Source organism: Lemur catta, chromosome 3, assembly GCF_020740605.2.
Source record: "Lemur catta isolate mLemCat1 chromosome 3, mLemCat1.pri, whole genome shotgun sequence".
NCBI lineage: Eukaryota > Metazoa > Chordata > Mammalia > Primates > Lemuridae > Lemur > Lemur catta.
Window position 1 is genome coordinate 78,873,708 of NC_059130.1, and position 27,892 is coordinate 78,901,599.

Sequence of the window (27,892 nt, forward strand, 5' to 3'; positions counted from 1 at the left end):
TCTTTCATACCTCTCTTGTATCATCAGTTTTTCCTTATATACTGAATTATTCCCATCCACATGCAGGCATGCTATTATTCTCTCATATTAAAAAAAGTCTTTTCTGGTATTTCCATTTTCACTGCTATCTTCTTTGCTATTTTTTGCTATCTTTTTTGCTTTCTATACTTATGTACCATTTCTTTTACTCCCTGTCTCTTTACTTCAATAAAATATTCCTCCCATCTTCCACCAAAACTGGCTTTGTTAATGTTGCTACTGCCCTCCTTGTTGCTAAATCCAGTGGCTATGAATAATTTTCAGAACTCTGCTTACTTTAGTTACCAGCAGCTTTTGATGTAGTTAGATTCTTTTTTTCTTCTTGGTTTATTTATTTGACTTCCAGGGTGCTACACTCTCTTGATTTTCCTCTTTAAAGTTTAGTAGTTATATATTTTCAGTCTTCTTTGTGGATTCCTCCTTTTCTCATTTCTTAATCTGGAAATGCTCCAGTCCTCTGTCCTTATTTACCTCCTCTTGTCTTCTCTCAACACTCATTGACTTGGTGATCTTATTAAGTCCCATGGCTTTAAGTACCATATAAATTTTATGCTGATGACTCCCAAAATTATATTTCCAGTACAGATCTCTCTTTGGAATTCTAAACTTAGCTGTTTTTTCTAATTCCTTTTGTTCAGATTTGGATACATGTTAAAGGTAGAGCCAATTCTTTCCACCTCTGTATTACTATCTTGGTCTGAGCTGCCATTATCTCTCCCTGAATGTATAGACTGAAAGATGGTTTCCCTGCTTCTACCCTACACTCTGTTCACAGCATAGCAACCAGAATGTTTCTTTTAAAATTTAAGACACACACAAAAAATTAAGTCAGGTTATGTCATTTTTCTGAGCAAGATCCTCCTGTGACTTAACAACCTCAGCTCCTTTAAGTCTTTACTCACGGAGCCACCTTCCCCATGAGGTCTTCTCTGACTGTTTTATTTAAATGTATAACCAGTGGCTCTTTCTCCCCTGCCTTGGCCCTGGGACTTCTAATCCCCTTATTCTATGGGTTTTTTTTTGGGGGGGGGGGCTTTTTTGTTTTGTTTTTTGTTTCGTAACATTTACAACCTTTTAAAGTAGCATGTGAATCAGTTATTTGTTATGTTGATTTTTTAGTGTATATATCCCTTCACCAGAGTATAAGTTTCATGATGGCAGGAATGTTTGTTCCAGAGCACCTGTGATGTCCAGCATATTGAAGGTGCTCAATAGATACTTATTCAATGAATGAATGTTAGTATGAGTAACCATAGAAAGAATAAACTACTTTTTTTAAACTTAATTATGCTTTTGTTTGCTATCAGGATTGATTATATATTTAAAGATCTTCAGAGATTTGACTTTATTAAAGTTTTGGTTATACTTCATTCCCTAATATAAAATACAGAACTCCTAAAATTCAAGAATATTTATGTAATATAAACAGGATTTTATTACTCTAAAGGCTGTAAAAACATATTTGTGAGACTTTCTTCATATTTATTTTGCCAAAACTATCTGTGCCTTTTTAGTCCTAGTAGTATTTTAACATTCTATTCTATAAATATATAGTTACATTAGGCTTGAATTTTATTGCTTTTAATCAAATGCTGGTGGAATTTTACGCTAATATGTAGTTTCTTTCTCATATATCACCTCGTATGTTTTTCATTTATTTCTCAAACACAGTGCTTACTCTGCTAGGCACTATGCCGAGGACTTGTAGATATAAAACCAGATTTTTGTATGTAATAACGTGAATGTTGATGTCAAATCAGATACAATATGGTCCTTGCAAAGGAGCTAATCTAAGGGACAAAATTAATAATGTTACTGGGATTTGGCAAAATAACCCATACATATACATACATACACATGTGCACACATTTGGTTAATCTGTTCTATGTTAGTTGGAGATCAGCAAACATAAAGTTATTATGTTAGTAAACATCAGTGATGAGTTTGCTTAACTAAGAATTGTTTGATATAATTTTTAGCTTTATAACACCTGAATTATACAAGTTATTTGTTTTAGCAAATAATTGGCCACAGGTTTTCTTTAAATAGTCAGCTTTGACTGATGTTATTATAACTGTTCAGAGCGTCAGTATTGTATTTACAAAATATAATAGCACAGTGAGATTTATTTCTTATTCTCACTTATTATGTACCTTTGTTTTAAAGGAAATTATTAATGGTTAAAAAGTGAATTTAAGAGCATAGCAAAGTTATTTTTGTGGAAATTTGTGGGAGAGAAGAGCACAATAATAATTTTGAAAAGATCAAATGCTTATGTTTTGTTATTTTTATAACATGAATAGTGACTGTAAAAGTTGAATGTGGCAGAAAGAATTTTACACTTATGCAGTGGAGACATAATTTTGGAGACTAATGAAAATTTTGTTTTAACTGATGTGAAGAACAAATGCCTGTTGATTTACTTTTATTTGAAACATTGTAATGGGGTTCTGAGAAGGCAGGTGTTCTATTTTGAACAAACTAGCTATATAATTTTACTAGTATTTAGATATTATATAATTGCTTTGCTAGAAAGCATTTTAGGAAAAATATGTATGGAAAGTTTTTATAAAAACTATTTTTGAGGGCCAGGTACAGTGTCTCATGCCTCTAATCCCAGCACTTTGGGAGACCAAGGCAAGAGGATTGCTTGAGGCAAGGAGTTTGTGACTAGCCATGGCTAGCCTGGGCAACATAGTGAGACCCTATCTCTTGAAAAAAAAGGAAGGGAAGGAGGAAGAATGGAAGGAAGTGGAGAGAGAGAGAGAGAGAGAAAGAGAAAGGGGGGGGGAAGGAAGGAAAGAAAGAAAAGGAAAGAATGACAGAAAGGGAAGGAAGGAAGGAAGACAGTTAGCCAGGTGTGGGGGTGTACACCTATAGTCCTAGCTATTCAGGAGGCTGAGGTAAGAGGATCACTTGAACCCAGGAGTTGAGGGTTGCAGTGAGCTATGATCAGGCCACTGCAGCCTGTGCAACAGAATAAGACCCTGTCTCTAAAAACAAACAAAAAACTATTTTTGAGAGTTTACTATTAATATATTTGAGACATTGCACTTAGTAATTTACTTCCGTTATTTAATTTGATCCTTACAACATGAGGGAGATACTATCATTATTCCTATTTAATAGATAAGAAACTGAAAAAGTGATTAAGTAATTTATCTTAGGTTTTACAATTAGTAAGCATGAGAGCCTAGATTTAAACCTTAACTACCATTTTACACATTCAGTGTCAAAAATGAGGAGAAATGGGTGATTATTGTACCATCATTTCAACTTCTTTATATTTGGGGGGGAAAAAAAACAGGAAAAAACATAGGAAATAGTCTCCCTAAAACCTAAGCCCTTGAGAGTTACAGTTTTTATTTTTCTTCTTTTTCTAAACTTTTTAAGTATTTAAAAAATACTGATGTCTGGGCCTTACTCCCAGCAATTCTGATTTAATTGTTTTAAGGTGGGGCCCTGCACATTGGTTGTGTGGCTGTTGTTATTAAGTTTACCAGGTGGCACTAATGTCCTGACAGAGTTGATTGCTTTTGCTACCACTTTTTTCTTTTTTACCTGTCCTTCCTTTGGTGCTTTCTGGTTTGGGTCCATATTCATGCTCTGATATACTTAGTCAGTTTGTCTTGTGTTTTCTTTGTTATTCTTAACCCAATAATCCTCTAAAAATCTTTTACAACTTGCTCCAATTCTAATTAGCAGATTCCCAGTTTCCCATCCCAGATTGATGAATCAGGATTTCTGGAGGTAGGGCCCAGAATCTGAATTTTTATAAAGCTTCTCAAGTAATTCTGATGTTCGGTCAGGTTTAGGAAGTAGAAGTAAAGCCTCTGTTCCCTTCACCTAGAATCATAGTAACCCTTTTCAGAAAAAGACAGGCATAATTCACTTCTGGTCATATATATTTGTAGCATATTAAAGAAACTTTAAATTGGTGAAGGTGATGGTGAAGATATAATTCCTATAGACAACCCCAGCATAATGTTTTCCCTTATAATATTTGTATAAAATAGTAGCCCATTATGTTTAATTACAAGTACAATAAAACTGAACACAGGCCCACATCTACTACCTTTATTAGGAAGGAGCAAATATTAGGTATTATTTTTTTTCTTAAGTTTTTACTTAATTTCGCCTATCAGTCTCTAAAAGAGAGTAAAAGAGGAGGCTAGGTCAAATAGAATTATGAAATTCCACTGCATAGTAGTTTTCAGTTGATGAGAGATGGAATGAAATTAAAGTCTTTTAGCAAAGAATTGAATGTTTTTCTTCCATTTTTTCCTTTAAACCTCAGATACAGAGGAAATTATCTGTTGCTAACTTGTACTGTCTTTAAAGAGAGTTCAGGGTATGTGGTGCTATGGGAACTTTAGTTGTTGATACTTCAAGGGGTACTTTACATAAAGGGGTTTTTACATAAAGAGTCATTACCATTCTATACTTAATGTTCTTGGTGATTTTTTTAAAAAATTATGTTTTTTAATAAGGTAATTTCGGTGAACTAATACTCTATAAGGGCCTAAAAATGTTGGTTGCTTTAACAGTACTAATTAAAAACATGTTTGCATTGGAAGGTCTGGATTTCTTTAAGAATAATTTATAGCATGCAACATGTAATATTTCTTTCCTTTCCAACTGCTTTCTATTATATGCTTAGGGTTTAGATCGCTCCAATTCCTGGGTTAACACTGGTGGTCCAAAAGCTGCCCCATGGGGATCCAACCCCAGTCCAAGTGCAGAATCAACACAGGTGGTGTTTACATTAGAGGTTTCTTTATTGGTTGCTGATGTTTCCCTTCAGACCATTACTTTTTAGTATATACTGTGATTTCAGTGGCTTGCTTCCAAGTGTGTGTTTTGTTTACTTAGCACATTTTCCAACTACTATGCATGAATACCACCAAATATACCAGTAATGCTCTTCTTTCCTATTTCCTATCACCTCCTCCTTCCCTCCTTATACACCTTATTAGTATTTCAGTGCCTGCTGCTTATGCACTTAATGGCTTTTTAACAGTTTCTTCTTTAGGGGTAGCACATCTTTAATAGGAATTTTTAAAAATTTTTATGTGGAAAAAACCCAACAGTTTTCCATTTGCTTTTGGTTTCAAGTGTAGCTATTGTACCATTTTGATTTAGCATTTATTATTTTGTCATTTTCTTCATAATCACCGATTAGAAAGACTGGTAGTAAGTTGAAATTAAATGTGAACAGTGTATGACCCCATGCCATAAGATTAAATTCCAGAAGCAAAAGTCTATTTTAATTTGTATGGTGTTGCAAAGTATGAAATTAGATTTTGCTTACTTAAGACTAGTTGCTTGATAGCTAATACTGCATGATACCTCAAAATATACTTCTCATCTGTGTGTTGGCTTTAGATGAAAATTCTGTTCTTGAAGAAAAATTTTAATTTTTATCTAATACTATAAATTATTTATATTTGATGTAGTATATGGCAAACATGAAAAGTGGTTTTTGATAATAGTGAAAAACTCAAAGAAATCATTCTAAACTTTTTATTTTCTTTATTGAGTACAAAATTCTTGATTTCTTTTTCAGTATGAGACCAGTTGAGAAGTATGTTTTTATTTTTTATATATTCTTACTAGATATGTGCATGTGTATAGATCACACAAAGTTTCATTCTTTGCAGCACTCTGAACATTATAAAATGAAATAACATTGAAATACTCATCTTTTTAAAGACTAAAATCATACAGAAGCCATTTTGATACTTCTAATGCATTGTCATTAAAGCAGCTTAAAATGGTGAAAATGAGATGAAGAGTAAAATAGATGGTTTTTGAAACCACAATAAAACTCTATTTTAAAATTGTACATAGTCCTTGAGCTGCAAAGTCATCCACTGCAGATGTTAATGTTATCTCGTCATTCATTCATCTTCACTCCATAGGCTATGGATCGAAGTTGTAATCGTATGTCTTCGCACACAGAGACGTCAAGTTTCTTACAAACATTAACGGGACGCTTACCAACTAAAAAGGTAGATTCATATGAAGACAATGCAAAGAGGGGAAAAATAATTTCAACAATAAAATAGATATAAGATTTCTTTATATAACCAGTATGAGATATTATAATAATTGCATTGTGTTTAAAAATACATCTGAGGCTGGTGCGGTGGCTTATGCCTATAATCCTAGCACTCTGGGGGGCCAAGGTGGGAGGATCACTTGAGGTCAGGAGTTCGAGACCAGCCTGAGCAAGAGCGAGACCCCGTCTCTACTAAAAATAGAAAAATTAGCTGGGCATGGTGGCACACTTCTGTAGTTCCAGGTCCTCAGGAAGCTGAGGTAGGAAGATCACTTTAGCTCAGGAGTTTGAGGTCACAGTGAGCTATGACAATGCCCCTGCACTGTAACCCAGGCAACAGAGCAAGACTCTGTCTCAAAAAATAAAAAATAAAAAACAAAAAAACTGAGCAAACATTGTTTTTCTGATGCCTTTTGGGGCATACCTTTCCAGTGTAGGCTCTTTTACATTCTGATAATGTTTATTTCTTTGGGACTGACTGTTTTTAGAGTTTAGTGAATTCAAATTTGATCATCAAATTTTAGTACCAAAAAAATGTATCGACTCTTAATTCTGTTTCGGTAACTGCTTCTGTTTTGTGTTTTAAATCTCCAGGGAAAGGAAGATGAGTTAGAAAAATTCTTAGTAAGATATGTTGATTTGCTTCCCTTATGCACAGTTTTGTTAGTCCTTTTTCATATTAATATACACTACTTTGCAAATGCTTTGTATGCATATCCATTATAAGGCAGGAATTTTCTGCGATTTTTTTTTAAAAAGACTTTACCTGAAAACTTGAAAATTAATGGCTTATAGCAAAGTTTAAATTTTTAAATGTATTTTCTAAATTGTACCAGCAAAGTTCATGAGCATATTTGCATATGTTAAAATATGTATTTAAGGCACAAGCAAGATCTTATTGTAACTGTAAGTTTTTGGTCTAGTTTTTGTTTGCAGGTACAATTTAGGAGGCTATTTTTTACCTGTCCTTTTAAAATTACATTTTACTCCAAGATAACATGTAATTTTTTCAGCTGTTTAGCATACCACTGTCTTACATGCGTAAATAGCCGTTTCGTTAATGGGTGTCTTCACTGCATCATTGAATGGTTCACATGCGTTATTTTGCTTACTCTCATTATATCTTCATTTGTATTTGCATTATTATTTGGTTTATGTTATCAGCATATTTGACTTTGATAATAACTTTGGATTTACTTCTGGATAGCTTTTTCATGAGGAGCTGGCTTTGCAGTGGGTTGTTTGCAGTGGCAGCGTTCGGGAGTCAGCTTTGCAACAAGCCTGGTTCTTTTTTGAGTTAATGGTGAGCAAACTAAGCATATTCTTTAAAAATTTTTTCCCTTAGTGAACAATTTTGTATTAGCTCAATTTTTATCTTAGAAATCTTTTTCCGTTGCACATCATACGGTTTTCCATTTGCCTCTAAGACAAAATTACAGGTGTTTCATCTGTAAATAAACACTGTGAATACTCAGCCCAGTTTAGGCAGAATTATAAAGTGTGAGGCTCAATTTAACTCTGTTTTTTCAGGGATGGTTGCAGAAGCTAGCTCTCTTTTTAAAGGAAATTGGTGATACATTCCTTCCTAGTCTGAACATATAAATATACAATGGCAGTATTGTAGATTTTATACCAAAGATAAAAAGAGCTTTATAGATACCCACTGCTATAATATGGCTCAAAAGCTCTTAGGGAAATGTCAGTTCCAGCCAATAAAAAACCAACAGTAGTTTTTGCTTAATTCAATAAATGATATTAAAAATAAATTAATATTTTAATTAATAAATACAAATATACATTTGACCCTTGAACAATGCAGGGGTTAGAAGCACTGACTCCTCATGTGGTTGAAAATTCACATATTACTTTTGACCCCCCCCAAAAGCTTAACTACTAATAGCCTACTCTTGACCAGAAGCCTTTCTGTCAATATAAACAGTTAACAGACATTTTGTATGTAATATGTATTATAGACTGTATCCTTACAGTATAATAAGCTAGAGAAAAGAATATGTTATTAAGAAAATCATAAGAAAGAGAAAAATATTTACTGTTCATTAAGTAAAAGTGGACTATCACAAGTTTTTATCCTCATTGTCTTTGCATTGAATAGGCTGAGGAGGAGCAAAAACAGGAGGGATTGGTCTTGCTGTCTCAGGGGTGGCAGAGGTAGAAGAAAATCCATGTATAAGAGGACACATGCAATTCAAACCTGTGGTGCTGTTCAAGGGTTAACTGTATATATAAACATGTATTGTATATGTGTGTGTATATACATACATACACACACGTGTACATAAACAAAGGCAACAACATTTATCAAGTGGGTACAATATGCTAGCACTGCCCTGTGGACTAGGTATTAACAAGGCACAAAGAAGCTGAGTAACTTGTCTTAGTCTACACAGCTTATAGGTCGCAGAGCTGTTGATTCTAACCTAGGCATTCTAGCACTCGGGACCTTCCTCTTCACTTTCCTCTCCAGCCTGTAGAAAGCTGAAATCACTGCAACTTTTTCTTCCAAAAAAGGAGTATGTAAAAAAATAAATAAGAAACAATGGAAAACAAAAGAAAGCAACAAAAAAAGAGAAAGGAAGAAAGGAAAGAAACAAAAGGAGCTTCCATAGTATGGCATAGGGTGATTCTCAGCATTGAATGTTACCTATATTGGGGATAGAAAACATTTCTTCTAGAGATTTAATAATCTACAGAAAAAATAAATTAGGAACCATATATAAGTGACAGACAACTCATTTTTTCCCTAGAAAATAAACACTAAATTTGTAATTCATGTGTTTTTATTTTAATATAAGAACTGTAACTTTGACTTATTTTTTTATAGTCATATATATGTTCAGATTTCTTAAATAGTTAAAAAACTGCAATTTAAGACTTGGCTGAGCTGTATAGGAAGTATAGGAAGCTTAGCTTCAATTTCCCTGAATTTAAAGTCTAAAATGCTTTTTACCATTACCACATTATTGTCATAAAAAATCTACATCTAAAAGAATTTTGTAAACTTAAATCACTGTGTTAATTTTTAATTAACATTTTGTTATTAATTTTTAGTCATCAAATATTTATTATATACCCACCGTATGATGCTATATGCTAGATGCTGAAGACACTATAGTGAAGACCTCTTAAAGCTTACAGTTTGGGGGATATGGAATGGCAAAATTACTGAGTCTTGAAAAAATTTAATTAAAGTTTAAGGGTGAAATTTTTTTCTTTTGACATACACAGAATTTTTTCCCTGTCAATAGCCAGGATAATTTTCTGACGGTGATGTAGTGATTGAGTTGTATTATGGTTGATATTTCCTTGGCACATGCAAAATATTGTAGGAAACTTTTTTTAAATATTTTGAGAAGCTAAAGGTGTTTTAGTAATCAATTAAATCACATTTTTAAATAGCCCAAGTGTTTAGAGTCATTGAAATTGTTAATTATATCCATAAGAAATTAAACTAATGGCTTATATCTTTTTTCAGGTAAAGAGCATGGTACACCATTTATACTTTAATGATAAACTTGATGCTCCAAGGAAAAGTCGTTTTCCAGAACGTTTCATGGATGACATTGCTGCTCTTGTCAGCACAATTGCTAGTGATATAGTTTCACGATTTCAGAAGGTAATGAGGTAACTTTTTCTTTTCAGTTACCTCTTTCAAGCTAAGATTAAACTACCATACTTTTATTTGTTTTTGCTTTATATTCTGTTTCCCAGGACACAGAAATGGTTGAAAGACTCAATACAAGCCTTGCATTCTTTCTCAATGATCTATTGTCTGTTATGGACAGAGGATTTGTTTTTAGCCTAATAAAGTCCTGCTATAAACAGGTAATACATAATCAGTAATCAAGTAATTTAAATACTATGTTAACTCTTTTCAGGGTTGGAGCTAAGAGACCTTCAGGAGCACATTAATATACTGATGTTAAAACAAAAATTAGCATAAAGTAACATTTTTATTAGTAAGGCAAAAATAAATTACATTTGTTTTATCAGGACGCAAGTACTATGGCAAGCTGATAGAAGTACAGCCAGCTTTTCTTGAGTTGTGCTGGCCCTCTCATGACTCTTTAATTTCCATTCTGGAGCACATCATTAAGTAAATAGTAATGTCAATGTAAAGCATCCTCGAGATGCCATGCAAGTGTAGCATTTATACTGAATGAACAGCTAACTGAACTTTTGTATCCTGATTGATTTTTAAAGCAGTTGCATTTTGCTGTGTATTCCTCCTAATGCAACCCTGAACATTGTAGAATTTGGAATTATGGACACATGTTTACTCAAGTCCCAAATGTCATTCATTATCTTACCTTTACTTAACTAAAAAGCATCCTGGAACTTTTCTACAAATAGCTGATATTGTTTTATTCATTTTAAAGGAGCTTGAAAATTATACAAATCTCTAGGTCTCACTCAGAGTTATTGAGGAGTTTGAATCCTGGTGGTAGGGGCGAGGAACACACAGTGCTTGTGAAACACTTCCCGGGTGGACCCAGATTAGTTTTGGGAAACTAATGGTCAAGATTTCTATTTGGTTGTCTAATACTTAGAGTTTTGAAGATCTGTTTTATTGGATGTTTGTTTCTTTTAATAGTCAGAAAAGTTAATACTATGCATTGGCACTGATACACTTGCAAGTATTTGCAGCACATATGTATTAGTTTTACATTCCCCCCAAAATGTTATGTACAGTTGCTACCAAAACTGTTTTTATTCTTTAAGCACTGACCCCCTATATTTGCTAAACATTGGGGTAAACCCTAGGAATACTAAAGCTACTAAGTTAGTTTATAGTATGTCTCCTCAAGTAGCTTATGATGTAACTGGGAAAATAGTCAAATAGATAACCATAAATACAGGTAATTGCAAAATGCTATAAAAAGAATGGATAATTTCTTTTTTTAAGAAGTAATATGAAGTTATCATGGTGGCATACTTTCTCATGAAGTGTATTTTTGAGAAGTAGAAATATTAATACTTTATTGGATAAGAATATGCCTTTAGGTTAGTTAAATGAATTTATACAGTAAACCTTAAAAGTTCTAAATTTTTAATTTTAGTCTTAACTCTGGAAAAAATTGATTCAAACTGTTATTTAAACCACAAAACCCAAGATTACCCTTGAGCACTAATCTTTAATTCTTTAATCTATAATTCTGGTGTTAGTATTAGAGAAATAATATGTTCAACTGGTGTCCTCTTATTTATTCAATACTTACAAGGTGTCTTCAAAGCTTTATTCATTACCAAATCCAAGTGTCCTGGTGTCCTTGAGGCTGGATTTTCTACGAATCATCTGCAGCCATGAGCACTATGTTACATTAAACTTACCCTGTAGCTTACTTACTCCACCTGCATCTCCATCACCTTCTGTTTCTTCTGCGACATCTCAGGTATGCGAAGTGTATGAACATATAAATTTATAACTAATACTTATTGAGTAATAGGTCTATGATAGGCTCAGTTCTAAGTGCTTTATAAGTATTAACTCATGTAATCCTCAAACTAACTCTAGGAGGTAAGTTCTATTATTATATCCATTTTACAGATGAAAAACAGAAACACACATCACTGAGTAAAAAGTGGCAGAGCCAGGCTTTGAACCAAAGCTTTATTCTAAAGCTCAAGTTCTTAATGATTATGTTGTATTCTTTTTACAGATTTATGTGCAGGTGAATGAATTCACCTAAATAAACTCACTTATTTAGATTTTTTCACAAATTGGGTTCTCTTGAAGCACACACTGAGAATGAGTCTCAGATGCAAGATGTTTATTGGTGATCAATACCTGTGAAAGGAAGGGGAATGAAGCATAGGTGAGCAGAGAAGGAAATCCAACTGCATTGCAGGCATTACAAAGCCCTGCCTAACTCTCTTTTATCCAGAAACCCTAAAGGAAACTAGATGAACATTTGTAGGTTTTTTAGTGGGTAGCACTTGACTTCAACACCTAGTAGTTTCTCTAAAGATGAAAAAATGTTATTTTAGCAATTAATATGTATATCCTGTCATAGAGGTTGAGATTAAGGTATTTTGTGGTTTTAGTATCAAAGAAGCTTAGCTTTTCCTTCTTCCAGTGAAACACTTTTTCTGCTGTTATTTGTAAAGCAATCAGGCTACTTCCTTAAGCTCTTAATGTCTAAAGTCAAAGTTGATCTGAAGCTCTTAATTTTGTTTTCAAGATATGTAATTCCTGAATAGAATTCCCTAGGGTAGATCAATCTCATATGCTTGATAGAAGAAAAATTTAAACTACACTTAAAAAGACTAGAAAACATCAAAGATTACCCACAACTTTTCATTTTTTCTTTGCAAAAAATCTGGATATTCCTATTTCCACAGAGTGGCTAGAACACATTTCCTATAATGGATAAGGCTAATCTTTTTCTTTCTTTCCCTATCCTCTGCCAAAGATATGGCTACACAGTTAGGGATAAATCAATCATAGGTACAGTTCCTAAAACCTTAAATGAAGCACATTTGTTTACATCTCAGTCCTTACTGAACATCTCATTCAGCCAGGAAATTCTCATAGAATTTCTTCCATTATCTTATTGACCACTTTCTCATCTAATTACATAATTTTCAGATTCTAAAACAGAATAGACACATCACTCTTTTGTGGGAGGGAGGAAGGAGAGGTCCAGGAAAATTTTTGTATGCTATACTTATAAGGCAGATGATTTCTCCATAGAGAAATCTAAAATCTGAGCTGGGTGAGGTGGTGCACACCTCTAGTCCCAGCCACTTGGGGGCTGAGATAGGAGGATTGCTTGAGCTCAGGAGTTTGAGGTTGCTGTGAGCTATGCTGATGCCACAGCACTGTAGCTTGGGCAAGCAACAGAGCAAGACTCAGTCTCAAAAAAAAAGAAATGTGAAATCTGTTCTTGTTCTAGGAAACCCCACATGGGTGTTCCTGAATATGGAATATATTTTGGGGGATGCTATTTTGCAGTATAAAAACTTTTTAAACTCAGTAGACCACAAAATGATACTAATTTTCCAAAGGTAGTATGTTCTCTGAAAAACAGTTTTGCTGGTGTATAGAATTTCTCTGGATAACAATAGCCTTGACTATGAATATTTTCTCTTACAATCTGGGGTGAGTACCTAGTATATCATTTGGATTTAGTTGCCTTTTCTTCCTTCAGAGGATGATACTGAAGCATTAAGTGGCTAAAAAAATAAGGAGAATGCATATGGAAAGGTTTCAATTTGAGAAAAAGGAAATTGAAACTAATTAAAATTTCCATTAATGATTGAGGTTATTAAGTATGAAATGTCCGATTTCCTTAAGTACTAAGCTTGACAGTTGATATCTCTGACATTTCACTTTGACACTTCTTGTTTTATGTGTATTGTGAAAGTATATCCTCAGTCTTTCAAATACACATTTTGCCTTGTGATTTTCTTTCACATTTTTCAAGAGCAATTTTTGTGAAACTATGGAGAGTCAAAAATTTGTGTTATTTTCGAATATGAGTTCTGTCATGGAACCAATACAATGCAGACAGCTCAAAATATCAACGAAGTGTTTGGGAAGAATGTGGCTAATGAACGCACAGTGTATCAATGGTTTACGAAGTTCCATTCTGGTGATTTTAATCTTGAAAATGAGCCATGTGGGTGACCTGAGACCAAGGTGGATAATGATGAATTGAAAGCTGTAGTGGAAATGAATCCATCTCAACCTACCTGTGAATTAGCAGCAAGGTTTGACATTACTATTTCAGCAGTATTGGACCATTTGAAACAAATTGGCAAGGTAAAGAAGCTGGATAGATGGGTATACTGCATGAATTAAATGAGTGTCAGAAGAGAAATCATCTGGAAGCTTGCTTTTCTTTTCTGTCACGACATAAAGGCGAACCATTTCTATACCACGTTGTTATGTGTGATGAAAAATGGCTTCTTTTTGACAATTGCAAGTATTCAGCATAATGGTTGGATGAAGGTGAAGTGCCAAAACACAGTTCAAAACCAAATATTCATCAAGAAAAGCTGATGATATCTGTTTGGTGGTCCAGCACTGGTATTATCCACTATAGCTTCATGAAACCTGGTCAGTCAATTACAGCAGATGTCTACTGCAACCAGCTGGACAAAATGATGAGGATGCTTGTGATTAAGCAGCCAAGACTGGTCAATAGAGACAGGCCAATCCTCTTGTAGGACAGTGCTTGACCACATGTCGCACAAACAATACTGCTCAAACTACACAGGCTGGACTTGGAAACTGTGTCATTCGCCATATTCACCAGACCTTGCACCAACTACCACCACTTCCAGGGTTTGGACCACTTCTTGCAAGGAAAAGCATTCAATTCTCAACAAGCTCTGGAAAACACCTTTTGAGATTTCATCACCACTCGCTTTCCAGGCTTTCTCGCTGCTGGCATAAATAATCTACCATTAAAATGGCAAAACTGTGTCCATAGTTTAAGCACATACTTTGATTAACTGTACTGCTTCTTGTTTGAGATATAATAAACTAAACTTTTGATCCAAAATCAGATATTTCATATTTAATGACCTAATGTTAATTTATTTCAGTAATAAAGTGATCAAATCAATAATTTCATTATAGTTTTCTTTACCAAAAGTATGAGTATTACTTTTCAAATGTTAATAATAGTAATATAAAATAAACTACCATAGGTAAATTTTATCTTGCTTTCAAATAATACTCACATTTCACTTGTTGTAATGCTCTGTAGGATGTTTTGTTGCACAGCTGATATAGTTTTGTTCTACCTCACTCCCCAACAGAGTTCTGGATTTTCCACAAATGTACAAGACCAGAAGATTGCAAATATGTTCGAATTGTCTGTGCCTTTCCGCCAACAGCATTATTTGGCAGGACTTGTGCTGACAGAGCTCGCCGTCATTTTAGACCCTGATGCTGAAGGGTGAGTAGATCAGTTTTTGCCTTATACAATATCAATTTTATTTTGAACAGTGGGACAGAATTATTCCACTTACACTTACAAGTTAAATTAAACAAAATATTTTCAGTACCATGACTTACTGTTTGTTTTAAAGATATTAACTAATCTCGGTGACCTTACTACTCTTTTCTTCTTCATCTTCTTTTTAAATAGACTGTTTGGATTGCATAAGAAAGTCATCAATATGGTACACAATTTACTATCCAGTCATGACTCAGACCCACGGTACTCTGACCCTCAGATAAAGGCTCGGGTGGCCATGTTGTATCTACCTCTAATTGGTATTATTATGGAAACTGTACCTCAGCTGCATGATTTTACAGGTACTTAGTATAATTAGGACAAATTTTAAAGGCAAAGCTCAATGTTTAAAAGTGTTAGAAACTATCTCAAGGTTAAGATCTTATTTTAGGAAAATAAGCAAATGTACACTGATAAAAATAAACTATAAATATTTAACCATATTGCTGAAAAATTTTGACTATATGAGAGAATTCAGCATAAGATTCCTGTAAGTGGTTCTTATGATGAATTTAAAAATAATAACTTCATGACATTCTATAACTACCTTTTAGGAAATAGGTTTGTTTGTGTGAATATGTACTGTGCATCTGAAGAAAAAAATACAAGAAAACTTGACAGCTGTCTTCTACCCTCTGTTTCAGCTTTATTCATATATATAATTGAAATTAATATTCATCTGAGTATCAAGAATTATGTTTATTGCCAGCACTGGGTTAACAAGTTGAAGTTATGTTGCTTCTTCAAAACTAGAACTCCCAAAGTTTTATTCATCTTACTTTCCATATTTAGAATTTACTTAAATTGGAATTCACTCAAATTTAGAATTTAAATAAATGTAGAATTTAGGTTGCAACAATATTTCTTTAGGGTGAAGGAAGGAATTTAAATTAGCAATTAGCCTAGTAAAGTACTTCCAGTTCAGTAAAACAAAAACATTTCCTGAGTACCTAATGTGTATTAAGAACTTTGACAGATGCTGATGCTACAAAGATAACCAACTTTTTGCCTTTAAGGGACTGATAGTTGAGTATAGTCTTCACAGTATTTTTATCACTAAAATAGATTTCCTTAGCTGAAGGCAGAAATGTTTATATTACTATATCTTTTATTAGCAAGTTAAAGTTCTCTAAAACTATAAATTATTACCATAAGAATGAGTTATTGTTTAAAATGTTTAAAATATTTTCTAGAAGAAGTAGATCTGATGATAAATATTACATGTTAACATGTTTTTCTTTTAAAGAATAATAGAGAATAGGAAAAGGAACTACATGTTCAATAACTATTAGGTGAGCTAAACAGTTTTGTTACTTATTTTGGGGGGTTATTTTCCTCCAGAAACTCACAATCAACGAGGAAGACCAATTTGTATAGCGACGGATGATTTTGAAAGTGACAGTGGAAACATGATAAGCCAGACCGTTGCAATGGCAATTGCAGGAACATCAGTCCCTCAACTAACAAGGCCTGGCAGTTTCCTCCTCACATCAACGGTAAAAACAATCCTCCTACAGAAATTTTTTCTGGAAAGACAAATATTTACAAGGATGTGCCCTTAAATGACTGAGATTATTGTATTAGCTGATGCAAAAGTACTCTTAGTTTTATCTATTTTATGAAAACATTAAAGTTCCCAAAATATTACCTATCTTGTCCAAGCTGTTTCAAAAACTATTACTTCAGGGTTTATGGGATAAAGCCATGTTTTCTATCCATTCAGAATTTTGAAAATTGCCTCACTATATATAACTCATTTTCTTTATTTTTAAATCCATTTTATTTTTTGTCAGCCCTAAGAAATATTCTTGGTTATTTAGCAGTTGAGAATTTTTTTATCTGTGAAGAAATCTTTTTTTGTTTTCAAAAAGTTAATATTTCCTATGCCACTGTACTATTCCTCCCTTAAAGAGGGAAGGATGTGGAGTCAGGGAGGAATCAAACTGCCAATAGAGCAAGATCAAGTTCTAAAAGTTATAAATGACATTCTTTCAGAAAAATGCAATAATTATTTATGGAAGCTGCCTTACTTGACAACTTTTTATAAATTTATTAAGATATCATTTACATATAAAAAAGTTCTCTTATTTTAAGTGTATAGTTTAATGGTTTTTAATATATTTACAGAGACGTGCAGCCATCATGACAAGCTAATTTTAGAACATTTCTATCACCCTGAAAAGAATCCTTATGCCTACCCCAGTAGTAGATAGTGACTAATCTTTCTATCTGTATAGATTTACATATTCTGGACATTTCGTATAAATGGAATTATATGCTATGTGATCTTCTGTATGTGGCTTCTTCATGATGTTTTTGAGCTTCACCCATGTTGTAGCATGTATAAATACTTCTTTCCTTTTTTATTACTGAGTAGTATTTCATTGTGTTGATATACCAAATTTGTTTATCCATTTATCAGTTGATGAACAGTTGGATCATTTCCACTTTTTTTTTTAATTTCAGCATATTACAGGGGTACAAATGTTTAGGTTACATTGCCTTTGTTGCCTTTACCCCACCTGAGTCAGAGCTTCAAGTGTGTTCATTCCCCAGACAGTGCGGGGAATGAATATTCATTAGGTGTGAATATACCCATCCCTTCCTCCCTCCTCCCACCTGCCTGACACCCAGTGAATGTTACTACTATATGTGCACATAAGTGTTGATCAGTTAATACCAATTTGATGGTGTGTACATGTGGTGCTTGTTTTTCCATTCTTGTGATACTTCACTTAGTGGAATGGGCTCCAGCTCTATCCAGCATAATACAAGAGGTACTAGATCACCATTGTTTTTTGTGTAGTACTCCATGGTATACATGTACCACATGTTATTAATCCACTCTTGTATCGAGCACTTGGATTGTTTCCACATCTTTGTAATTGTAAATTGTGCTGCCATATACATTCTAGTGCAGATGTCTTTTTTGTGGAATGTCTTTTTTTTTCCTTTGGGTAGATGCCCATTAATGAGATTGCTGGATCAAATGGTAGTTCTACTTTTAGCTCTTTGAGGTATCTCCATATTACTTTCCATAGAGGTTGTACTAGTTTGAGTCATTCCACTTTTTGCTGTTATATTCCTGCTATGAACATTAGTGTACATCTTTGCATGCATATATGTTTTCATCTCTCTTAAGTAGATACTTAAGAGTGGATTTGCTGGGTCATATGGTATCTTTACATTTAGCATTTTGAGAAATTTCTAAACTCTTTTTTTTTTCAACATGGCTGCACCATGTCTCATTTTGCCAGCAATGAATAAGAGTTTCTGTTCTCCAAATCCTTACCAACACTTGTCACTGAAAGTGGCTAATCAAAAAGACAGATTTTTGATTAGCCACCTTTAGTAGATAGGAAATGGTATCTCACTATGATTTTGATTTGCATTTTCCTAAGTACCTAAAGATGTTAAACATCTTTTCATGTGCTTATTGGCACATTTTTTTTGTGTATCTTCTTTGGAGAAAAGTCTATTCAAATCTTTTGCCATTTTAAAATTGTGTTATTCATCTTAGATCTTGTTATTAAATTGAAAAAGTTCTTTATATAGTCTGGATATAAATCCCTTATAAGATATGTGGTTTGCAAGTATTTTCTCCCTTTCAATGGATTATGTTTTCTACTTTCTTGATGGTGTCATTTGCAGTGTAAAAGTTTTTAATTTTGATAAATTTCAGTTTATCAACTTTTTTATCACTTGTACTTTTGGTGACATTATACATATAAAACAATATATAAAGTACATGTACAAAGTATAATAATAAAAGAAACAGCAGTATACTCGCTGCCCAGCTTAAGAAATCAAACATTAAAAATACCTTTGAAGTGACCAGTCTACCCTCAATTCCATCTCTCCTTCCCCTCGGAATGACCACTATTCTCAGTTTTATTGACCTTTTAATTTTTTAAACTTTTCTTTTGTAAAATATACTACATATGAAAGAGTACATGAAACATAAATGAACAAGTTTTCAAAACATTAGAAAATAAACACCTTGTGATTACCACTCAGGACAAAAGAGAGAACATGGGCTGCCCTCCAGAAATCCATAGCATGCTCTTCCTCAGCCACAAGCTACCCATCAAACTACTCACTTCTTGACTAATGACATAATTGCTTAATTTTGTATATAGTGTTACCATCAAAGTTTGTGTCACTAAATACTAGTTTAGTTTTACATAATGTTTTTTTAGTATTCATTCATGTTATAATATATAGCTACAATTCACTGATTTTCATTCCTGTATGATACTCCATTGTTTGACTTTAGATCAGTTTACCCATTCTATTGATAGATGCATGAGTAGTTTCTGTTCTTTGATTATTACAAATAGCAATCCTGTAGAGTCTTTCCTTTTTGTATATCCTGTATTTCATGTATTCACTTTTATTTAGGATATTCCCTAGAAGTAGAATTTGTTGGGTCATAGGATATGTGTGTCTTCATCTCTACAGGATAATGCCCAACTGTTTTCCAAAGGGTTTGTCTTAATTTTCACTTATACCTACAGTATGAGAGTTCCCATTCCTTCACATGTTCAGTAATACTTAGAATTGCCAGATTTTTAAATTTTTGCCAGTTTGGTCATTTATAATTGTATCTCATTTTAGCTTTCATTTCCCTGATGGCTTATGAGGTTTTGCATTTTTTCATATGTATGTTGAATATTTAAATTTTCTCTTTTGAAGTGTCTAGAGTTTTTTGCCCATTTTACATCTGGTTGTCTGCCTTTGTTTAATGGTTTTTAGGACTTTATTCAGCAGCCCCCAACCTTTTTAGTACCAGGGACCAGTTTCATGTAAGACAATTTTTCCACAGTGGGGATGGGGGTGGGGCGGTGCAGATGCAGGTGCAGAGCTCAGGCGGTGATGCCAGTGATGGAGAGTGGTTATAAATACAATCCCCCCATTTCCTAAGTTTCATGGAAGACAATTTTTCCATGGAAGGGGAGGTGGGCAGCGGAGCTCTGCAGCCCAGTGCCTAACATGCTGCAGACTGATACCAGTCTGCATGGGGACCACAGTTCCAGATCAAATCCATTGTCAGTTATAAGTGGTTCAGATATCTCTTCTCTGTGCCTTGCTGTTTTACACACTTAGTGATGAATTTGGTAGTTAGAATGCCTGATTTTAAAATACTTAAATTTGTCAATCTTTTTTTTTACAGTATTTTCTGTATCGTATTTAAGAAATTTTTTCCTATTTCAATACTTTGAAGGTATTCTCCTATGTTATATTTTAAATGCTTTTTTGTTCTTCCTTTTACATCTGATCTTAAAATCTACCTGGGATTGATTTTTTTATGTACAGTATAATTTGAGAGTCCAGGTTAATTAATTAATTATGTATATTATACCAGTTTGTCTTAGCACCATTTATTAAAAGAACATTTTCTCTACTGCTATAAAGTACTGCCTTTATATGGTCTATTATGTAGAGAATGTCCTTATACATTTTTAAACATTTTCTTGGCTAATTCTTAGCCCTGTGTATTTGTGCACAAATTTTTAAATCAGCTTGCAAAGTTCCACTAAAATAAATAAAACAAAAAACCAATGAACTTATTAGGATTTTGGTTAACATTATATGGAATTATGGATCAATTTGGGGGAAAATTAATATTCTTACACTATTGAATCTTCTAATTTTGAACACAGTGGATCTCCCCATTGTTTAGGCTGCCTTTAATGTCTGTGAATATATAAACTTTCACAGTTTCCACCAAAGAGGCCTAGCATATCTTTTGTAGATTTATTATTGGTCCTTGATATTTTTTAATGTTGTTACAAATGGTATCTTTTTCAAAACTTCTGTTTCCTAACTGTTGATTGCTTTTATGTGAAAATAGAATTTATTTTTGTACAATAATTTGTATTTCCAAAAGAATTGCTAAACTGGCTGGGCATGGTGGCTCACATCTGTAATCCCAGCACTTTGGGAGGCTAACATGGGAAGATCACTTGACACCAGGAGTTCGAGACCAGCCTGGACAACATAGCAAGACTCTGTCTCTACAAAAGATTTAAAAAAGTAGCTTTATGTGGTGGCACATGCGCATACTCCCAGCTACTTGGGAGGCTGAGGCGGGAGGATCACTTGAGCCTAGGAGCTCAAGACTGCAGTGAGCCATGATTATACCACTGTACTTACTCCAGCCTGAGTGACAGAGGAAGACCCTGTCTCTTACTAAAAAAAAAAAGAATTCCTAAACTAATAACACATTTATAGAGTCTTTTTATCTACGTGTATAATCATGTAATCTGTGAATAATAACAATGTAGTTCCTTCTTTTCAATTTTTTTCATTACTGACTGTATTGGCTAGCACCTCCAGTACAATGTTGAATAGAAGTGGTGATAATCTGTATCTTTAAAGGTAAATCTTTCAACATTTCATTCTTAAATATATATTCTGTAAGTTTTAGGTTTTTTAAGATATGCTTTATTATATTATGGAAATCCACTTGTGTTTCTAGTTTACTAAGAGTTTTATTTTTTAATTATGAATTGTTGAATTTTTATTGAATGCTTTTTCTGTATCTATTGAGATAGTCATATTATTTTGCTTTTTAATCTTTTGATGTTGTTGGTTTAAATGGATTTTCTAGTGTTAAACCAACATTGAAATCCTGATGGATTTGATTTGCTAATATTTTGTTTAAGATTTGTGTATTTATAATCATAAGTAAGATTGCATACAATTTTTCTTTCTCAAAATGTTCTTTTCTGGTTTTGGAATCAAGGTTAGCTAGCCAATTGAAATGAGGTAGGGAGTTTTCTCTTTTATTCCCTTCTATGCAAGTACTTGTTTAGGATTGGAATTATTTGTTCTTGGAATGTTTAGAAAACTTATGGGTGAAGCCATCTGTGCCCAAAGTTCTTTTTTTGCTTTCTGGGTTTTTTTGTTTTTGTTTTTAAAGACAAGGTATTGTTTTGTGGCCCAGGCTGGAGTGCAGTGGCAAAATCATAGCTCACTGCAACATCAAACTCCTGGGCACAAGTGATCCTCATGCCTCAAACTCCCAAGTAGCTGGGATTACAAGCACAAGCCACTTTGTTTTTTGTTTTTTAAGTTTTAAAGTTACTGACTTAATTTCTTCAATGGCTATAAGATTGTCCAAGTTTTGTATTTCTTCTTCCACTGGCTTTTCTAAATTTTATTCTAGTAGAAATTTATTCAGTTTCTTGGCATGTAAAGTATCTTGTATGATCGATTTATTTATGTATGTATGTATGTATTTAAGACAGGGTCTCGCTTGTCATGCTAGGCTGGAGTGCTGTGACACCATCATAGGTCATTGTAACCTCAAACTCCTTGGCTCAAGCTATCCTCTTGCCTCAGCCTCCCGAGTAGCTGGGACTATAGGCATGCGCCACCATGCCTGGCTAATTTTTTCTGTTTTTAGTAGAGATGGGGTGTCACTTTTGCTCAGGCTGGTCTCAAACTCGTGAGCTAAAGCAATCCTCCCGCCTCAGCCTCCCAGAGTGCTAGGATTATAGGCGTGAGCCACTGCACCCAGCCTATCCTTATGTTTTAGATATATCTTTTATAAACAGCACATAGTTATGAGTTTGTCTTGTATCTTAAAAATCTGGTCTGTGAATCTTTTCCTTTTTCTAGAGTTTTTAATTCATATACATTTAGTATAATTAAATCTAATGTATTTAACATTTTACTTTTTTACTTTATATTGTCTCTCCTATTATGTGAGTTTTTTCCCTCTCATTTATTGACTGCTTTTGGATTATCTTTTCCTCATTCCATTTTTTCCCCATTCTACTTTTTCCTCCCTACTATTTTGGGAGTTATATATTCTGTTTCTGTTCTTTTTATGATTATATTAGAAATTACAGTATGCATCCTCAAATTATTCAATCTAATGTTAATAAGTGTATTTACTTTCACCTTGGTTAATAGAAGGATCTTGGAACAGGTTGACTTTAGTTGCCTCTCTCCCAACTTAAATGCTATTTTTGTGCATTTTTAATTTTATATATCATTAAAACTCACAAGGCATTATTATGATTATGATTATTATGGCTATATAGAATCAATTATCATTTAGATTTGCCCATGTGTCCACCACTTTTTTTTGCTCTTCATTCTTTCCTGAATTTCTAACCTGTGTGAAATCATTTTTCTTCTTTTTGAAATATGTTCTTTAGAATTTTTTGTACTGTTAGTTTGCCTGTGGTGAGCTCTCTCAGTGTTTGTTAGAAAACTGTTTTTATTTTATTTTTATTCTTTAGAATTTTTTTTAATAGAATCTAAGTTTCCTGTTTTGTCTCAGTGTGTTGAAAACTTTGTTTTCACTGTCTTCTTATTTCCATTGTGGCTTTTGATAAGTCACCTGTAATCTATTGCTTCTTTGAAGATTATCATTTTTTTTCTCTTGCTTGTTTAAGATATTATCCTTAGGATTGGTTTCTTATGGTTTTACTCAGTTGAATCTAGTTTTGAATTTCTTTATAGTTATTCTGCTTTGTATTTTTGGACTTCTTAAATCTATGATTCAGCGTCTGCCTTCAGTTCTGTACAGTACTCAGCCATTACTGCCCAAGTATGTCCTCTTCTCCATCTGTCTCTCCTCTTTTCATATTCCAGCTAAATATATGTTAGTTCTTTTTATTGTGTCTTCTGAATATCCCATCTTTTTTTAACCTGTGCTTCATGCTGGATTGTTTCTTTTGATCTATCTTCTAGTTTATTAATTCTCTCCTTAGTTGTACCTGATGTTATGTTAAACCAAAACATTGAGTTCATAATTTGGTTATTGGGTAAATTCTTTTCAGTTTCCTAAATTCTATTTTTTCTTCTATTTTTTCCAAAAACCCTTCTCTTTATACTTTCAAGTTTGCTCATCTTTAGTGAGAGTGTTCATTTGAATTACCCAGTTCTGCCAAAATAGAAGTCCCTCCTTCCTTTTCTTTATAGTTTTGCCATTTATGTATATATTCCTAAATAATATTTCCTTCACCTGTATGTATTTTAACCTTTTTATGATTGATTTTTTTCTAGATGTTTGTAAAAGTCATTCATGTTGATATGTACAGCTGTAGTCTGTAATGCCATAACAATCTGTTACATGAAAATATTATACATTATGTATTCATTTTCTTCTCAGAAGTTTGTGTTTTTTGTAGTTTTTGGCTATTATAAATAAATGTGTCATGAATGTTCTTGTACATCACTCTGTAGAAGAGTTTCACTAGGGCTTACGCCTAGGAGTGGAATCCAGGGTCAGAGTATGTGTGCATGTTCAGTTTTACTTGGTTCAATTGTTTTCCAAAGTGGTTGTACCAATTTACATTCCCACCAGCAATGAATAAGTATTTGTTGATCCATGTTCTTCCTAGCACTTGGTATTGTGTACGTTTTGGAGCTTACTTACAAGAAGTGGTGAGATGGAAAGTTGAAGTGATAGTTGTGGGGAGGGATCATTAAAATCAAGATTTTTGAGAGTTCATGCCATAGTGGTAATAAAAGACCTAGGGTTTGACTGCAAGGGTAAGTGCGATAATTAGAAGAGTTGGTTGAGGAACAAAGAGCAATACAGGATATCTAGAGAGGAAATACATGGACATTGTTGGGCACACATGGGCACAGAGAGAAGTAAAAGTCATTGGAAATCAAGAAAGGGGTACAGGGGAGGAGGGGAGAGGTCAAAACCTACCTGACAGGTACAGTGAACACTTTTCAGGGGATGGGCACACTAATACCCCTGACTTAAACATTGTAAAAGCTATCCATGTAACAAAAACCTTTGTACTATAAAAAAATAATAATAATAAATAAATAAAAACAAACAAACAAAAAAAACCTTTGTACCCCTTTAATATTTTGAAATTAAAAAAAAAAAAGAATCAAATACATGGACATTGAAATCACTAAAGACTAAGAAAGTGTTGTAAATAAGTTAGGAGCTAAAAGCAATAAGATATAAGGGCTAGTCCTCTGGGGATTAGTATATGACTGCAATGATAAAGGTTGGCAGGTGGTATAGTCTCATAAAATGAGATTCAAGCTGTATATTCCTACAGAGGAGAAAGAGAATATTCTGCAGGGAGCCTTGAGGAGCAAGGAGGTTTCTCCTATCCTACCTTCAGTCCTCCAGAGCAAGATGAAAGGAATGTTCAATGAAGTTGGTGAACATATATATAAGGCAGTTTTGTCGATGACTGACAATGTGTTCCAGAGGTCATAGTGGAAAAATTTCAGGTGGCAAGTGATGTCAGGAAAGAGAAAATAAAGAACTATACATATGGTGATCATGGTCTAAGGCATGAATTAAGGCTTCTGAAGGCTGGGCTTGTTATGGTGATAGATACAAACTGTGATAAAGAACTTAGTAAGATTAATCCTGATGGTCTGAAGGCAGATAGTACTGGTGAAACTGCAGCTGTGGTAATGTGAAGGGAGCAATATGAATCTTGGAGAAAAAGTGACATCTTTACATTACTCAGTCTTTTTCGTGTTTTACTTTCTTCAAAAATGTTTCATACTGTGTTATTGGCAGTTTATGTGGGAATATAAGAGATGTTAAGATATGCCTGTTTGTCAAGTTGAAAATAACTTTTTGATTGTATTTCCAAAAAAATAGCTACTTGAAAATTGAATTAGTGCTATATATTTATGCATGTCTGAAAGTTCAGCTACAAAAAGTGCCTACTTCTAAAATAAAGGAGATTGAAAATTGAAAATACCATTTCAACCTTATATGCTATAAGTAAAAATAGCTTTTTATTTCTACATGGCCTATGACTTTTCCCTTGTGTGTCAGTGGTCCTTAATCAGAAACAATAGTCCTCCAAGCCTGATAAACATTATTTTGTTATTGTTTTCTATTCTTACCACACTCTTATTTACTGAGTCACTTACTTTTTCCCTTTATTTCCATAATGTTTAATATTCCGTGGTAGATATCTTTTAGTTTTTAATGGTAGGAACCTTTAGTTTTTCCATTTAGGTTTTCTATTAACATTTATTTACTCTGCGCTGGCAGCTCTGCCATAGATGAAAACAAACTTCTATTGCCAGGAAAGGTTCATTAGACTGTAGGCTCTTAGTAAGGTTCTGCATAACTGTTTTATACAAGTGTTGTCTAAATCAAGTGGCTCATTTTTAAATATGTTATTTTTGAGGCAATTTTTGTTTTATTGTTTTTAGAAGAAAATAGTTGACAACCAAAAACAAGAGATGGTCATTTGTCAATCTGTCTCATTCTACTACTCTTTATTTTCAGAGTGGCAGGCAACACACCACCTTTTCTGCAGAATCAAGTCGGAGCCTTTTGATCTGTCTACTTTGGGTTCTCAAAAATGCAGATGAAACAGTTCTACAAAAGTGGTTTACAGATCTCTCAGTCCTGCAGCTAAACCGGCTATTAGATCTGCTTTATCTCTGTGTGTCTTGCTTTGAGTACAAAGTAAGTGGTCATTATAACATTACGAAGAACAAGAAAGGAAACATGGAAAAGGAAGAAGAAAATTTCCTCAATACCTCTTCTTTCCTAATGTTTAAATTTTAGGGGAAAAAAGTGTTTGAAAGAATGAATAGTTTGACCTTTAAGAAATCAAAAGACATGAGAGCAAAGCTTGAAGAAGCTATTCTTGGGAGCATAGGTGCTAGGCAAGAAATGGTGCGCCGAAGCCGAGGACAGCTCGGTACGTACACAATAACTTCTCCTTCTGGTGAGGATTTTTTCAATTTCCTTGAATCATATATTGTAATGATAATTGTTGCTTGTCTTCAATGACAATCTTATACTTTTTAAAAGGTGTTTTAACTATAACTGTGAATTAACTTGAATAATCATTTCTCTGCAGGAATACAAGTTAGAATTCTGATTTAAGAGGGTTGACTATATACTTCCCAGTTTGCTTTAGATAGTCTCAGTTTATGCCTGGTACCCTTGTGTGATTATTAATAGCATCTGTTCCCCCTTTTTAAATAGACTTCAGGGCTGAGCGTGGTGGCTCATGCCTGTAGTCCCAGCTACTTGGGAGGTGGAGGCAGGAGGATCACTTAAGCCCAGGAGTCCAAGGTTGCAGTGAGCTATGATCATGCCACTGCACTCCAGCCTGGGTGAAAGAACAAGACCCTGTTCCTAAAAAAATGTTTTTAATAAAAATAAATAAATTAATTGATTAAATAGACTTTGGTTTTGTTTTTAGAGCAGTTTTAGGGTCGCAGCAATATTGAGCAAAGGCGCAGAGATTTCCCATATACCCCTTGTCCCCACGCATGCATAGCCTGTTATCAACATCCCCCACCAGAACTGCACATTTGTTATAATTGATGAACCTACATTAACACAAGAATCCATAGTTTACATTAGGGTTCATTCTATGTAGCATCCCTTTTTACTCTTAAAAATGTCTAGTTTGCATTAATGAATAAATATACCCTGTATATAAGGTAAAAATATTGCCCATCAAACGCAAATAGTCAGGGGAAGAAAACAATTTAGTAGCATCTAAGGTCTGTTTTCTAATCCCAGGTCTGCTGCCCATCAGCCATATAACCCTGGCCTAGTCACTTAATCATCCCACCTTTCTTTTCCTCGTCTACTTGTGATTGTTTTGAGAATTTAGAAGGTAGTGTAACTAACTGATCATTACCATCTTTATAATGACCCTGTATGCATGAACATTTTGTGAATGCTAAAGTGACATACAAATAATATTGTTTCTAGGAGTTCTCTAAAGCCAGGTACATGGCTTAGTCACCTGTGTACATGACACATGCTAACAGCACAATATATATTTGTTAACCTAAAATGTGAATGTACATGTAAATG

The 27,892-nt window shown here is 33.7% G+C and overlaps 1 protein-coding gene across 9 annotated transcripts in view; it reads left to right on the top strand.

Annotated features, from left to right (window-relative positions):
* The window catches only part of DOCK7 (dedicator of cytokinesis 7), a 200,771-nt gene that overhangs the window by 120,035 nt on the left and 52,844 nt on the right, over positions 1 to 27,892 (top strand). For 4 of the 9 annotated variants that reach the window (XR_006734166.1, XM_045547862.1, XM_045547863.1 and 1 more), the window contains 10 exons: positions 5,961 to 6,050; positions 7,308 to 7,403; positions 9,594 to 9,734; positions 9,830 to 9,943; positions 11,341 to 11,511; positions 14,888 to 15,027; positions 15,220 to 15,389; positions 16,429 to 16,583; positions 26,336 to 26,518; positions 26,621 to 26,783. Coding sequence is in view for 8 of the 9 variants with exons in the window: in XM_045547862.1 (XP_045403818.1) it covers positions 5,961 to 6,050; positions 7,308 to 7,403; positions 9,594 to 9,734; positions 9,830 to 9,943; positions 11,341 to 11,511; positions 14,888 to 15,027; positions 15,220 to 15,389; positions 16,429 to 16,583; positions 26,336 to 26,518; positions 26,621 to 26,783 (1,423 nt within the window). In the remaining variant the exon portion in view is untranslated. Of the gene's footprint in view, positions 1 to 4,699; positions 4,793 to 5,960; positions 6,051 to 7,307; positions 7,404 to 9,593; positions 9,735 to 9,829; positions 9,944 to 11,340; positions 11,512 to 14,887; positions 15,028 to 15,219; positions 15,390 to 16,428; positions 16,584 to 26,335; positions 26,519 to 26,620; positions 26,784 to 27,892 lie in introns of all 9 variants that reach the window. The other 5 variants (XM_045547864.1, XM_045547865.1, XM_045547869.1 and 2 more) reach the window with 4 other exon arrangements.